The 16966-nt window shown below is 44.8% G+C and overlaps 1 protein-coding gene and 1 long non-coding RNA gene across 3 annotated transcripts; one reads left to right on the forward strand and one right to left on the reverse strand.

The window, feature by feature from the left end:
- Positions 1–203: 203 nt before the first annotated feature.
- Positions 204–2514, reverse strand: LOC127336936 (uncharacterized). 2 transcript variants are annotated; one of them, XR_007873577.1, is made up of 2 exons: positions 2041–2514; positions 204–1913 (listed from the first exon to the last, which is right to left on the reverse strand). It is a non-coding gene; the product is annotated as an uncharacterized lncRNA (long non-coding RNA). The 2 variants fall into 2 exon arrangements; XR_011752804.1 differs by having other exon boundaries at positions 204–1968.
- Positions 2515–4161: 1647 nt separating this feature from the next.
- On the forward strand, positions 4162–7853 carry LOC127329637 (uncharacterized). Its single transcript, XM_051356122.1, has 4 exons — positions 4162–4766; positions 4949–6875; positions 6970–7068; positions 7338–7853. Exons 1-4 carry the CDS (start codon positions 4162–4164, stop codon positions 7851–7853), a joined length of 3147 nt encoding a protein of 1048 aa, XP_051212082.1.
- The last annotated feature ends 9113 nt before the right edge of the window (positions 7854–16966 follow it).

Below are 16966 nucleotides of genomic sequence, written 5' to 3' on the forward strand. Positions count from 1 at the left end.
TTCGGTACTAGAGTGTTTGTGGGGATTAGTAGGGATAATACTCTAGAGTATTGGGTGAAACCGCTACCTTCACCCAATCCCCACTAATCCCCACAAAACCTCATCCCTAATCCCCACTCCTAAAAACTGCCATTTGGATTTGGTTAGTAGGGATTGGTGTAGGGATTGGTGCACAGCGGTAATGGCAATCAAATCAACAAACATAAGAAAAGATTCAATTTTTATATCATATGCACACCGCAACTTTTGAGTTTCAATACACGTTAAATATTAACACTAGTATGGTCTGAAGGAGTACATCAGCTAGATCAAGTCATGAACAGTCTTGAAATAAATCATATGTCACTCTGGATTTGAACCCTGAACGTGGCAACATACTTGATGTTCAGCATACAATAAAATTGACAAGCCACACACTATAACAAACTCTGAAGCTGCCTGAATCTTGAATTACAAAATTACTCATAGGAGCCGATTGGTACAACAGGCATTAGCAAATGCAAACTCAAATTACATCCTGAAGCTGATCCGATCTGAAATATGAAACGGACAAATCAGAAATATAGGATACAAAACCTTAAGATATCAATCACAGTACAGACTCAGTTTTAGAAAAGCATATATGAAACAAATGAACTAAAATTGTTATTTAGATGATAAGATAGAAGGGGGTTGTTTCGTCACCAGTGTCTAACGCTCACATGTATGGTCCTACTGGAGAAAAAAAAGGTGCAGTACATGCAAAATGAAACTGATGGAAATGTTACCTTCACTTCTTCAGAAACATACAAGTGCGCATTCACATCTGACTTGTGAGGTCCAAAGTAACGAGAATGACACATTCCAACTACATACTTGAGAAACCGGCAGACATGGCACATCTAGACTCGAGATATAAATCACACTACGGACTCAGTTTTAGAAAAGCATATACAAGTCTGTGTATGTTTGTAGTTTTCTGCAGCCAACTAATCATGTAATAGTTTAACTACAAGCGTTATTTCACACAACTATTCCGAGCAATGTTATTTCTCCAGACTAATATCAGGCTAATTACCAAACTGGAATGTTTTTCATGAATATAAATGACGACACAGTCAAGTATAAATCCATTCATACACAATGGAATTGAGACACGACTTGCAAGGATACCAAAAACAACTAGACATGTTTATACAGTAGAATTAAGCAGGGTAAATTCGAATCATTACATGATGCTCACGTCAGGTCATTCAGTAAATATAAGTGTTGTAAATAAAGATGCACACTGCAAGATATATAAATGAAACCAAATAGATCTGCAAGTGTCTCATAAGGCTTCACATATCAGTTCCTCTGCAGACAAACCTTCAGGCTTTCAACACCAATCTTCAGACAATGGGAAGTGTTCTGCCTAAAACAGAAAAACATGTCAAACTTACTTTTTGCTATATGCTGTCAGTGAACTACAGAAAAACAAACAGGAACTATCACAACAATAAGTATATTTACAGAACTGTAGCTAACTATTCATGCAACTTTACCTTAACAGGAGTTTAGAAGTTCAGAGTTTTAGGAGAAGGGTACTAACATTTTTTAGTGAATTGTCAAAATTGGGAGTTGATATATAGTCAATGAATTCTAGAAACTAATCCATCCAAATGAGCAGGCCATGTTAAATTTGTACTACTATATATTAAGTTGATCCATGCTTACTAAATATACCCACACCAATTTGGCAAGAGATGTAGAGCGAGCTGCACGCACAGTCGACCAATGAACTATCACCTTATTTGGCGTCAAGCACCATCGCTGCACAGAGAGGGATGAGATGCACATGCAACTATTTTTGACCGGATCTGGAGCATCATGTAGATAGCTAGCGAACCGGCAGGCAGCTGCACGCGCAAGAGGAACCGCAATACTCACCGTCCCTGCGAGTTGCATTATGCCACCATCACGAGCGTTGCACATTGTCTGACAACAGAACTGCAGCTAATTGATGGTAGTGGTGCTGGGACACGGCGTGTAGGAGAAAGGGCGAGATAGAACAGAGGTTACCGGAGAGGAACCGCAGTAGACGGCAGCGCCGGTTGGACTCCAAGAACGGCGGTGCCGGTGGGAGTCCAAGAACGGCGGCGATCTGATGTGGAGTTGCTAGGCGGGATCCATCCCCTCCCGCCGGTAAGATGCTCCGCCTCTCCCGCGGCCGCTTCGCTCGCCGCCGGTCGCGTGAACCTTAGCTCGCCGCCGCTCCGCTCACCGCCGGTCGCGTGAAGCTCTGTCGATGGGATTTGGACGGGGGCGAGACGGGGACGGGGATAATACGCGAGGGTAGGGGCGTGGATTTAGTCTCAGGCAAAAATTGGATTAGAGTCGGGGATGGGCCGGGATGAGCGGGGATTTTTTGCCCCAAAACGCTAGCACCAAACGTCGATTCGGGGAAAAGTGGGGATTTTAGAACGGGCCGGGATAATCCCCGCAAATCCCCTCAAATACTCCAGTGCCAAACAAGGCCTTAAGAAGGAAAGTGAATCAAAGATCCCACAGCTGAAATCTTGTTCCCTAGCACGAGGTCCAGAATCATTTCACCAGTATCCTAGTCTTTTACCCATCGAATTCAGATCCAGACTTCGGGCCATCGTCGGCCGCTCCTCAAACCCACAGAGATGCATCAGCCTACTACGCACTAGATTTTTTGATTCTCATACACAGGTCCGCACTCCCTGCATCACTCCTTCCTCTCCCCAAATCGCAGCCCAAATCGCCAGTGCCCCAATCCCGCCCGCAACCCCCGCCCCAAATCAACCCCCCGCAATCCCCCCACAAATTTCACCCTCTCCCTCGAGGTCTCCCTGCCCCTTGAGGCGCCTTGATGATGGAGCGTACCAGAAGCTTCTCCACTCGCGATATTGCATCGGTGTTTATGGCGATCAGCCGGCCGGGCCAACGGCCAGCTGCGTCGTCAAGAGGGGTGATGGCGGCCAGGGCAATCGGTTCGCAGTGGACCCCACGGAGAGAATTCCGTCTGCGACTGCTCCGCGCCGATCCTCCTGGATCCTGACCCAGGCGGTCGTGCTATTTTTCTATGCCGCGAAGGTAATCTGTCTCCAAACCTGAGTTGTGGTGTCATCGGACATCAGGAGGAGGTCGAGAAGCTGACCGTGCAGGACGAGGACCAAGCGGCAATAAACACAACGAACCAGAGTGGCCCAAGCTCTAGTTCGAACGCAGTCACAAGCAGCTACCAAACACCGGGCAGTAACACCAGCAACAACGTCAGCACCAAGATCGCCCACGGCAATGTAACAAGAACCACGGACGACAACAACAAAGACGAAGCCACATCAGTGGCAAAGAAGAACTCGGAAAAGCGTGACAGGGAGGGCGACGAGAGCCAGAGCAAGAACCAACCCGCACTGCTGATCGCAGGAGAGACACATGCAGACCCTGGAGGGAAAGCAAGAGAAGAGGTGAGCGAATTGGCCCCTTCAGTGGATGGGTCGATTCTGGGCAAGAATGCCTCTAGCACCCAGGCAGAGATGATGCAGGATGGCAACATCAATGGTACAAGCAAGACTGCTGGGTACAAGAAGATCAGAGCTGCTGCTACTGCTGAAGATGGGAACCATGGGCAAGAAGGCGGACAGGAAGCAACCAGCCTCGGGGCTGCTGGTAAAGCGCGAGTCTTAGCGCCTGTCAGGAGCCATGAGTCTCCTAAGCTGGAACCCCCGGGGCCTGGGACCTCCCGGGACGGTTCAAGAGCTGGTGCGTCTCGTTCGCACCCACAGGCCCAAGATTGTTTTCATCAGCGAGACTAGGCAGCGTGCAGAAAAAGTAAAAAAGCTGAGATGGAGGCTAGGCCTCAAGCATTGTATCACAGAAGACGGCGTAGGTAAAGGAGCCGGAATTGCGCTGTTCTGGGATGAACAAGTGGAAATAAAAGTGCTAGCGAAAGGTCCAAGATATATCGATGTGTTGATCAAGGATGACCCCACTGGACGTAAATGGCGGGGTACGTTTGTCTATGGTGAACCAAAAGCTTCAGAGAGACACCACATGTGGACTTTGCTCCGTAGAATCAAGCCAAACTCTGTTGATCCATGGCTTATGGTCGGTGACTTCAACGAAACCATGTGGCAACACGAACACTTCTCTCAAACAAAGAGATCTGAAAGAAGGATGGCTGCATTCAGAAGTACTCTCTCCTTCTGCAACCTGTTTGATCTTGGTTTTGCTGGTCCCCCTTGGACCTTTGATAATAAACAAAAGGATAGAAAGAATGTGAAAGCACAGATAGATAGAGCCGTGGCCTCAGTTTGGTGGACTGAGCTGTTCGCTGAAACAAAAGTTACGCACATCTGCTCCACCAGATCAGATCACCTTCCTTTGTTAGTCGAGTACGAGAAACATTGCCAGTATACTAAGCCGAAAGAGATCAGATATGAGACTATGTGGGAAAGAGACCCTACCCTTTCGGTGACAATTGAAGAAGCTTGGGAAGGAAGCCCGCCGTGCTCCAATCTCAGCGACCTGGTGAAGAAACTAAATACAACACGCAACCACATGCACAGCTGGAGCAAGGAGACCTTCGGAAGCGTCACCAAAAACATAAACAGACTGAGAAACAAGATCAAGTCGCTTTGGAAGAAACCGCGGTCTGCATGGCGTGAGGCTGCAATCCGGCAGGCAACAGCTGAACTTGATGAGATTCTCCACAGGGAGGAGATGATGTCGCGCCAAAGGTCGCGAGTAACATGGCTGCAGGAGGGAGACAGGAACACCAAGTACTTTCACAAAAAAGCAACCTGGCGCCAATCTAAAAATAGAATAAAAAAGTTGAAGGGTTTGAACGGACGTGGACTGATGACCCAGGGGAAATTGATAGCATGGCCACTGATTTCTTCAAATGCCTATACACAGAAGACAGGGGAGTGGTCGCTCATGACCTCATAAATATGCTACACAGCCCGATCTCACCAGAGATGAACCTGGCTCTTTGCAGAGAATTCACAGACGAAGAAATTGGCGACGCACTCTTTCAAATTGGGCCTATCAAGGCCCCTGGCCCTGATGGGTTGCCGGGACGGTTCTTCCAGCGGAATTGGGCCATCATGAAACAAGAGGTGATTGGGGCAGTGAAAGATTTTTTCAGGTCTGGGAAAATGGCCGAGGGTGTCAACGACACTGTCATCGTGCTGATTCCAAAAGGCCCTAACCCTGAAAGTTTGGCAGATTACAGACCCATAAGCCTCTGCAACGTAGTCTACAAAATTATCTCAAAATGCCTTGTTAACCGCCTCCGGCCAATCCTTGACAGCATCATCTCGGAAACTCAGAGCGCATTCGTGCCTGGCAGACTAATCACGGACAATGCTATCATAGCTTTTGAAGGTTTCCACAAAATCCAACACCACAATAACCAAAACAGTAGCCATTGTGCGTACAAGCTTGATCTTTCAAAGGCCTATGACCGCGTTGACTGGAATTTTCTGGAGAAGGCCATGATGAAGATGGGATTTTGCACTACATGGACAAATTGGATTATGGCATGTGTGCGTTCGGTCCGCTTCTCAGTGAGAATAAACGGTTCCACCCTGGACACTTTTACCCCATCGAGGGGCCTTAGACAAGGAGACCCGCTGAGCCCGTACCTGTTCCTTTTGGTGGGTGAAGCCTTAACATGTATCCTGAAAAATGAGGTTACCAAGGGGAGCATCACACCCCTGAAAGTGGCCAGAAGAGCTCCAGGTATTTCACACCTGCTCTTCGCGGACGATTGCCTCCTCTTCTTCAAAGCTACTAAGGAGGAGGCGCAAGCCGTCAACAATGCCCTTAACCTTTTTCAGCGATGCACTGGCCAACTCCTCAGCGTGAACAAGTGCTCGGTACTCTTCAGCCAAGTTTGCCCAACTGAGGCACAAGAAGAGGTAAAGACTGCACTCAAGGTGACTAGCTACACCTTCGAAGAAAAATACCTTGGTTTGCCAACACCAGATGGTCGGATGAAAGGAGAGCATTTCCAGCCAATTATGGATAGATTCACAAAGAGACTAACCAATTGGGCAGAGAAGTTTATGTCGCATGGTGCGAAAGATATACTAATTAAAGCTGTAGCTCAAGCCCTTCCTGGCTTTGTAATGGGAGTCTTTAAAATGTCAGCTGGTTTTTGCGATCAATTTGAGAGGTTGATTCGCGACTTCTGGTGGGGAGACGAGCAAGGACAAAGGAAGGTCCATTGGCTGGCGTGGGAGAACATGATCAAACCTAAAGGAAAAGGGGGGATTGGCTTCAGGGATATCAGTCTATTCAATCAAGCCCTTCTAGCTAGGCAAGCTTGGAGGCTGATCCAAAGACCAAATAGTCTATGTGCGAGAGTTCTTAAAGCCAAATATTACCCTAACGGGAATATACTTGACACAGTCTTTGCCACTGATCCATCGCCCGTCTGGAGGGGTGTTGAGTTTGGGCTGGAGCTTCTTAAAAAAGGTATCATCAAGAGAATTGGCAATGGCAAAAACACTCAATTCTCTAGAGATAACTGGCTTCCGAGAGACAGCGGTCTGAAGATCGCGGGACTCAAAAAGAACTCGAGACGACGCTGGGTAAACCAATTGATCTTGCCAAACTCCAACAGCTGGAACACTAGTCTTCTGCGGGAACTCTTCTATGATTTTGATGTTGACACCATTCTGAAAATCAAGTTACCAGGGTACGAAGTGGAGGACTGTGTAGCCTGGCACTATGAAAACAACGGGTGCTTTACAGTCAAGAGCGCATATCGCCTAGCTATGAGTTTAAAGCAGCAGAATCGAGGAAACGAAAGCTCTAGCAGCCAGTTAAACGGTGACCGCCCGATTTGGAAAACCATCTGGAAAGCTTCAGTCCCGCCTAAGGTAAGAGTGTTTGGGTGGAGGGTTGCCACGAACTCACTGGCAACGAAGGAAAACAAATGCCGACGAACGCTTGAAGTAAACAACATTTGTTCAGTTTGCGGCAATGGTACTGAGGATGCCCATCATGCGACAGTCTCTTGTACCAAGGCTAAAGCTCTTCGACACGCCCTGCGTGAGGTCTGGGACCTCCCAGGTGAGAAGAAATTCAGCTGCACTGGGAATGACTGGCTGCAAGTGCTGCTATCACACGAAGATGAACGGATGCGGGCTAGAATCTTGCTGCTCTTGTGGCGCTCGTGGCACCTGCGAAACGACGTGATCCACCATGAAGGCAAGGAAACCGTCACCAGTTCCGTAGCGTTCCTTCTATCTTATCAACGTGACACCAACCAAACCAACCCATATATTGGTGATACCAAGGGAAAGTGTGAGCTGAATCCTAACAAAAAAGGTTCCTTGCAGTTGAATGAAAATCCAAAGACATGGAACGCTCCTCCCGTGGGTTGGATTAAACTGAACACTGATGGTTCACTACCCACCAACAGCAATGTCGGCGGGGCTGGCGCAGTCGCTAGAGACAACATGGGCAGAGTTATTTTTGCTGCTTGCGCACCATTGCCAGATTGCACTGACATTGAAGAAGCAGAAGCAAGGGCTGCCATGCTGGGGCTGAGTATCTTATCTCGGCAGGGCCCTGTGAGAGTGATCCTGGAGATGAACAACACCACCACAGTCTCTGCTCCTCGTTCAGAGAGCCAAGACAGGTCTAGGCTATGGATTGTATACCAAGAAGCCAAAAGAATGCTGCTGAACATGGAAGAGTGCATCGTCAGACACTCAAAAAGGGAGACCAACAAAGTAGCGGACTCCCTCGCGAAGCTGGCCAAATCTTTAGGTGAAAAAGAGATGAGAGATGACCTTCCCATATCTGTTAGAGAACTTGTAATTCACGACTCAAACTACTGTAACCTTGGTTAAGTTATAAAGTTCTCTTCTCAAAAAAAAAAAAAATAGGGCGTTAGGTTATTGTGAGTGAGTTTAATTACTAAAAGCAACGTGACACGAACACTGGCAAACTTCACCACATGCATAAAACTGACTACATCCCGGATCTCCGTATGAACAAGAACTAGTGCAAGATAGGAGATGATGAGCACATTTATCGCAACCGGAAAGGTCGCCACCGCGGCTTCGTTGTAGAGGTCTGTCATGGTGTTGCTGAAGTCACCGAGCTTGTTGAGAAAGTAAGACGACGAAAAAGATCTGTAACAACAGTAAGCTAACAAGTAGTCACAGGTCAAGAGTAATATGGTCAAGTAGCATAAATAAAGTAAATATCAGGGGGTGTGTCGTTGTACACTATCACTACTAGAAACAACCTTAGCAGTGGCACACATATTTTCCTTAGCAGTAGCGCACCATGGTGTGCCACTACTAGCACGCCATTGCTAATCATTACTTGCACCACTAGTATGCCCCATGGTGCGCCACGGGTACTAAAATTGGTGCGCCACTGCTATTTTTGAAATTTGGATGGATCTGGATCTAGATCTTTTTGCTCATTTTTACTGAATTATTTGTCTCGTTCATCTAGCCTTTTTTTGCTCGTTTTCTCCAAATTAGATGGACTATGGGCGATATTGGAGGATGGAGCATGGAGGAGTGACATGGGTGATACGCGTACAGCACGCGTCCGTTGGGAACCCCAAGAGGAAGGTGTGATGCGTACAGCGGCAAGTTTTCCCTCAGTAAGAAACCAAGGTTTATCGAACCAGTAGGAGCCAAGAAGCACGTTGAAGGTTGATGGCGGCGAGATGTAGTGCGGCGCAACACCAGGGATTCCGGCGCCAACGTGGAACCTGCATAACACAACCAAAGTACTTTGCCCCAACGAAACAGTGAGGTTGTCAATCTCACCGGCTTGCTGTAACAAAGGATTAGATGTATAGTGTGGATGATGATTGTTTGCAGAAAACAGTAGAACAAGTATTGCAGTAGATTTGTATTCGATGTAAAAGAATGGACCAGGGTCCACAGTTCACTAGAGGTGTCTCTCCCATAAGATAAATAGCATGTTGGGTGAACAAATTACAGTTGGGCAATTGACAAATAGAGAGGGCATGACAATGCACATACATGATATGATGAGTATTGTGAGATTTAATTGGGCATTACGACAAAGTACATAGACCGCTATCCAGCATGCATCTATGCCTAAAAAGTCCACCTTCAAAGTTATCATCCGAACCCCTTCCAAAGATTAAGTTGCAAACAACAGACAATTGTATTAAGTATGGTGCATAATGTAATCAATAACTACATCCTCGGACATAGCATCGATGTTTTATCCCTAGTGGCAACAAAGACATCCACAACCTTAGAACTTTCTCACACATCGTCCTGCATTTAATGGAGGCATGAACCCACTATCGAGCATAAATACTCCCTCTTGGAGTTAAGAGTAAAAACTTGGCCAGAGCCTCTACTAATAACGGAGAGCATGCAAGATCATAAACAACACATAGATAGATTGATAATCAACATAACATAGTATTCTCTATCCATCGGATCCCAACAAACACAACATATGGCATTACAGATAGATGATCTTGATCATGTTAGGCAGCTCACAAGATCCGACAATGAAGCATAATGAGGAGAAGACAACCATCTAGCTACTGCTATGGACCCATAGTCCAGGGGTGAACTACTCACTCATCACTCCAGAGGCGACCATGGCGGTGAAGAGTCCTCCGGGAGATGATTCCCCTCTCCGGCAGGGTGCCGGAGGCGATCTCCTGAATCCCCCGAGATGGGATTGGCGGTGGCGGCGTCTCTGGAAGGTTTTTCGTATCGTGGCTCTCGGTCCTGGGGGTTTCGCGACGAAGACTATATGTAGGCGGAAGAGCAGGTCAGGGGGCCACACGGGGGCCCCACACGCTAGGGCCGCGCGGCCCCCCCTGGGCCGCGCCGCCCTAGTGTGGCGGCGCCCCGTGGCCCCACTTCGTCTTCCCTTCGGTCTTCTGGAAGCTTCGTGTGAAAATAGGCCCCTGGGCGTTGATTTCGTCCAATTCCGAGAATATTTCCTTACTAGGATTTCTGAAACCAAAAACAACAGAAAACATCAACTGGCTCTTCGGCATCTCGTTAATAGGTTAGTGCCGGAAAATGCATAAATATGCCATAAAGTATGCATAAAACATGTAGATATCATCAATAATGTGGCATGGAACATAAGAAATTATCGATACGTCGGAGACGTATTAGCATCCCCAAGCTTAGTTTCTGCTCGTTCCGAGCAGGTAAACGATAACAAAGATAATTTCTGGAGTGACATGCCATCATAACCTTGATCATACTATTGTAAGCATATGTAATGAATGCAGCGATCAAAACAATGTAAATGACATGAGTAAACAAATGAATCATAAAGCAAAGACTTTTCATGAATAGTACTTCAAGACAAGCATCAATAAGTCTTGCATAAGAGTTAACTCATAAAGCAACAATTCAAAGTAGAGGTATTGAAGCAACACAAAGGAAGATTAAGTTTCAGCGGTTGCTTTCAACTTGTAACATGTATATCTCATGGATAATTGTCAACATAGAGTAATATAACATGTGCAATATGCAAGTATGTAGGAATCAATGCACAGTTCACACAAGTGTTTGCTTCTTGAGGTGGAGAGAAATAGGTGAACTGACTCAACATAAAAGTAAAAGAATGGCCCTTCGTAGAGGGAAGCATTGATTGCTATATTTGTGCTAGAGCTTTGATTTTGAAAAAACAAGAAACAATTTTGTCAACGGTAGTAATAAAGCATATGTGTTATGTAAATTATATCCTACAAGTTGCAAGCCTCATGCATAGTATACTAATAGTGCCCGCACCTTGTCCTAATTAGCTCGGATTACCTGGATTATCATCGCAATGCACATGTTTTAACCAAGTGTCACAAAGGGGTACCTCTATGCCGCCTGTACAAAGGTCTAAGGAGAAAGCTCGCATCGGATTTCTCGCTATTGATTATTCTCAACTTAGACATCCATACCGGGACAACATAGACAACAGATAATTGACTCCTCTTTTATGCATAAGCATGTAGCAACAATTAATTTTCTCATATGAGATTGAGGATATTTGTCCAAAACTGAAACTTCCACCATGGATCATGGCTTTAGTTAGCGGCCCAATGTTCTTCTCTAACATTATGCATGCGCTAACCATTTTAGTGGTAAATCTCCCTTACTTCAGACAAGACGGACATGCATAGCAACTCACATGATATTCAACAAAGAGTAGTTGATGGCGTCCCCAGGAACATGGTTATCGCACAACAAGCAACTTAATAAGAGATAAAGTGCATAAGTACATATTCAATACCACAATAGTTTTTAGGCTATTTGTCCCATGAGCTATATATTGTAAAGGTGAAGAATGGAAATTTTAAAGGTAGCACTCAAGCAATTTACTTTGGAATGGCGGAGAAATACCATGTAGTAGATAGGTATGGTGGACACAAATGGCATAGTGGTTGGCTCAAGGATTTGGATGCATGAGAAGTATTCCCTCTCGATACAAGGTTTAGGCTAGCAAGGCTATTTGAAACAAACACAAGGATGAACCGGTGCAGCAAAACTCACATAAAAGACATATTGTAAACATTATAAGACTCTACACCGTCTTCCTTGTTGTTCAAACTCAATACTAGAAATTATCTAGACCTTAGAGAGACCAATTATGCAAACCAAATTTTAGCAAGCTCTATGTATTTCTTCATTAATAGGTGCAAAGTATATGATGCAAGAGCTTAAACATGAGTACAACAATTGCCAAGTATCACATTATCCAAGACATTATAGCAATTACTACATGTATCATTTTCCAATTCCAACCATATAACAATTTAACGAAGAAGAAACTTTCGCCATGAATACTATGAGTAAAGCCTAAGGACATATTTGTCCATATGCAACAGCGGAGCGTGTCTCTCTCCCACACAATGAATGCTAGGATCCATTTTATTCAAACAAAACAAAAACAAAAAACAAACAGACGCTCCAAGCAAAGTACATAAGATGTGATGGAATAAAAATATAGTTTCACTAGAGGAACCTGATAATGTTGTCGATGAAGAAGGGGATGCCTTGGGCATCCCCAAGCTTAGACGCTTGAGTCTTCTTGATATATGCATGGATGAACCACCGTGGCATCCCCAAGCTTAGAGCTTTCACTCTCCTTGATCATATTGTATCATCTCCCTCTCTTGATCCTTGAAAGCTTCCTCCACACCAAACTCAAAACAACTCATTAGAGGGTTAGTGCACAATCAAAATTTACATGTTCAGAGGTGACATAATCATTATTAACACTTCTGGACATTGCACAAAGCTACTGAAAGTCAATGGAATCGAAAAATCCATCAAGCATAGCAAAACGGGCAATGCGAAATAAAAGGCAGAATCTGTCAAAACAGAATAGTTCGTAAAGACGAATTTTATTGAGGCACCAGACTTGCTCAAATGAAAATTCTCAAATTGAATGAAAGTTGCGTACATATCTTAGGATCACTCACGTAAATTGGCATAATTTTCTGAGTTACCTACAGAGAATTAGGCCCAGATTCGTGACAGCAAAGAAATCTGTTTCTGCGCAGTAATCCAAATCTAGTATGAACCTTACTATCAACGACTTTACTTGGCACAACAATGCACAAAACTAAGATAAGGAGAGGTTGCTACAGTAGTAACAACTTCCAAGACTCAAATATAAAATAAAAGTACTGAAGTAAAAACATGGGTTGTCTCCCATAAGCGCTTTTCTTTAACGCCTTTCAGCTAGGCGCAGAAAGTGTATATCAAGTATTATCAAGAGACGAAACATCAACATCATAATCTTCACAATTTGTCCCATTGGGGATCTTAGATGCTCCCTTATCTATAGTGGTTTTAAGAGCTTTATCAATTTTAGGCCTATAATAGCTTTTTGGTTTAGGCCCCTTAAAGACATACATGAACTTTTGCTCCTTACCCACATAAGATTTCTCTCTAAACTTTATAGATGAAAAGGTTGAACCCAATGTTCCCATAGCCTCTTCAAGTTCACTAATCCTTTGGGTTTGATTATCATGAATAGCACAAGATTCTAAAATGGCAATTTTCTCATTAATTCCACCTAGAGATTTATCAAGTTTATCAGTGCTATCAAGTAATGCTCCCAAAGTAGTATCAATACTTGGAAGGTTTTGCTCTATGGTTTCCAACTTTTTCATGACATCTTCAAGAGAGGTTTCAATTTTAACTTCATTAAGAGGTGGTATTCCAAATAAACTCTCAATAATGCAACTAACTTCTAAGGCAGGAGTACCTAGGAAGTTACCTCCCGCGAGACAATCAAGAACATACCTATTCCAGCTAGAGATACCAACATAAAAATTCCTCAGTAGGACAGTGGTGGAGTGTTTCTTAGTGCACCTATTATGGGCATCACTAATTCTATACCAAGCATCTTTTAAACATTCTCCCCCTTTTTGCTTAAACGCACGAACTTCAACTTCAGGATTACTCATTTTAGCAATAGTAAATAAAGCAAACTAGATAAAGTAAATGCAAGTAACTAATTTTTTTTTGGGTTTCTAATATAGGAAACAAGATAGCAAATAAAGTAAAACTAGCAACTAATTTTTTTGTATTTTGATTTAGTGCAGCAAACAAAGTAGTAAATAAAATAAAGCAAGACAAAAACAAAGTAAAGAGATTGCGATGTGGAGACTCCCCTTGCAGCGTGTCTTGATCTCCCCGGCAACGGCGCCAGAAAAAGAGCTTGATACGCGTACAACACGCATCCGTTGGGAACCCCAAGAGGAAGGTGTGATGCGTACAGCGGCAAGTTTTCCCTCAAGCAAGAAACCAAGGTTTATCGAACCAGTAGGGAGCCAAGAAGCACGTTGAAGGTTGATGGCGGCGAGATGTAGTGCGGCGCAACACCAGGGAATCCGGCGCCAATGTGGAACCTGCACAACACAACCAAAGTACTTTGCCCCAACGAAACAGTCAGGTTGTCAATCTCACCGGCTTGCTGTAACAAAGGATTAGATGTATAGTGTGGATGATGATTGTTTGCAGAAAACAGTAGAACAAGTATTGCAGCAGATTTGTATTCGATGTAAAAGAATGGACCAGGGTCCACAGTTCACTAGAGGTGTCTCTCCCATAAGATAAATAGCATGTTGGGTGAACAAATTACAGTTGGGCAATTGACAAATAGAGAGGGCATGACAATGCACATACATGATATGATGAGTATTGTGAGATTTAATTGGGCATTACGACAAAGTACATAGACCGCTATCCAAAGATGCATCATTGCCTAAAAAGTCCACCTTCAAAGTTATCATCCGAACCCCTTCCAGTATTAAGTTGTAAACAACAGACAATTGCATTAAGTATGGTGCGTAATGTAATCAATAACTACATCCTCGGACATAGCATCGATGTTTTATCCCTAGTGGCAACAGCACATCCACAACCTTAGAACTTTTTGTCACTGTCCCAGATTTAATGGAGGCATGAACCCACTATCGAGCATAAATACTCCCTCTTGGAGTTAAGAGTAAAAACTTGGCCAGAGCCTCTACTAATAACGTAGAGCATGCAAGATCATAAACAACACATAGATAGATTGATAATCAACATAACATAGTATTATCTATCCATCGGATCCCAACAAACACAACATATGGCATTACAGATAGATGATCTTGATCATGTTAGGCAGCTCACAAGATCCGACAATGAAGCATAATGAGGAGAAGACAACCATCTAGCTACTGCTATGGACCCATAGTCCAGGGGTGAACTACTCACTCATCACTCCGGAGGCGACCATGGCGGTGAAGAGTCCTCCGGGAGATGATTCCCCTCTCCGGCAGGGTGCCGGAGGCGATCTCCTGAATCCCCCGAGATGGGATTGGCGGCGGCGGCGTCTCTGGAAGGTTTTCTGTATCGTGGCTCTCGGTCCTGGGGGTTTCGCGACGAAGACTATATGTAGGCGGAAGAGCAGGTCAGGGGGCCACACGGGGGCCCCACACGCTAGGGCCGCGCGGGCCCCCCTGGGCCGCGCCGCCCTAGTGTGGCGGCGCCCGTGGCCCCACTTCGTCTTCCCTTCGGTCTTCTGGAAGCTTCGTGTGAAAATAGGCCCCTGGGCGTTGATTTCGTCCAATTCCGAGAATATTTCCTTACTAGGATTTCTGAAACCAAAAACAGCAGAAAATAGCAACTGGCTCTTCGGCATCTCGTTAATAGGTTAGTGCCGGAAAATGCATAAATATGACATAAAGTATGCATAAAACATGTAGATATCATCAATAATGTGGCATGGAACATAAGAAATTATCGATACGTCGGAGACGTATCAATGGGTATACCATATTGGGTACTCAATATTATCAGCCCTGGTGCGGATCCAAGAAGGGTTGTATGAAGCCCATGAAGCTCAAGAAGAGTGCAAGACTAGAAACTAGGTGAAATTAGGCAAGTATTAGCTAAATCAGGTAACCAGCATATGTCAGTGAACTGACCTGAGGATGGACTCTGAGACCTAGCCAACTATATAAGGGCTAGGAGGAGCCACTGGAGAGGGCATCAAAATAATTGTAACACCACACATTTTTGCAAACCTAATTCGGGACAATCTCAGTGTGTTTAGCCTCCAATCCATTTTTCGTCGGATACCTAGTTTGTCTGACCACCAGCTCTCTCTCTTTCCTAAAAATCCAAGTCCATACTTATGGGCATTGCCAAGGTTAACCCTCGTCAATTGGCGCCATCCATGGGAAGAGGAGAGAAGAGGATAGAGGAGAAGAGTGGGAGGAGGAAGGGTGGGAGGAGGAAGGAGGGGTCGGTGGCTGGAGAAGGAGAAGATGAAGTAGGAGGTGGTGGACGGATGGAGAAAGGAGGAGGATGCCAAATGGAGGAGGAGGGAGGTGGTGGCTAGATGGAGGATGGAGGAGGATGAAGAAGAAGACAATGATGATGATGATGAGGAGGAGGAGGGAGGTGGTGGCCCGATGAAGAAAGGAGGACGAGGAGGATAGCCATCTGGAGAGGAAGGAGAAGAGGTGGAGGAGGATGAGAAGAAAAAAACGAGAGGATGGTGGAGGGAGGAGGCAGGTGGGTGGTGGATAAGGGATAAGGGTGGTGGGCGTCAGCCATTTTGAAATTCGTAGGCGGGAAGACTAGAAGTGGCGCACCACAGGGTTTGGTGCGCCAGTGCTAACCTCTTTTTTGAAATTCTTTTTTTGCATGAAAACTAAAACCTGAAATAACTCATGTTTTCTTTTTGATTTTGAGGACGTATGAATAAAATTCCATGAAGACATTTTCATATGAAAAATATTTTCATCAGAGGTCATATGCAACCAGAAAACCGTTTTACCGATACATTGCGCCATCTTGCAAAAAAATTGAAATTCATGTTTGTTTATTTTCATTAAAACTAGATGATATAACACATGGTCATCTCGAAGGATTTTTTTTAATTTGATAACATTTTCTTTTATTTTTCGAGAACTTAAAAGGCTATCCACGGGGAGAGGGGGTGGTGGTGGTGCTGGGAATGTTGGGTGGTGTGTCATTACCAAGTTGTGCCCAACGTCTCCAGCCACCCTCTAGACGTACCAAACGGTGCACCATGTATAGGTTCACCACTGCTACCTCAAATAGCAGTGACACATCTATAAATGGTGTGCCATTGGTATGCCTAAGGGATGGGTTAAAACTTGGTCAAACATACTAGTGGCACACTATTCACAAGGTGCGCAACGGGTATTTGTCATAGCTATGTAGCACCATGTATAGGTGCGCCACTTCTAGTGATATTATCGCTAGGCCTTTCTCTAGTATTGTATGCAAGAATTGACACTACGATGTTATTTTGAGTAGGTTGGGCCGTCTCGATAAAGCATGGCTGAATCGTTCGCTAGGAGAGCGTCGAAGGATTTGATCATGGACCCTGTGGAGAAAAGCTTCCAACAGTCGAAGTCAAGATCCCAAACAACGTTGGTCATAATCGAGCATGGCTCCGCGGACCT

Source organism: Lolium perenne, chromosome 2, assembly GCF_019359855.2.
Source record: "Lolium perenne isolate Kyuss_39 chromosome 2, Kyuss_2.0, whole genome shotgun sequence".
Taxonomy (NCBI): Eukaryota; Viridiplantae; Streptophyta; class Magnoliopsida; order Poales; family Poaceae; genus Lolium; species Lolium perenne.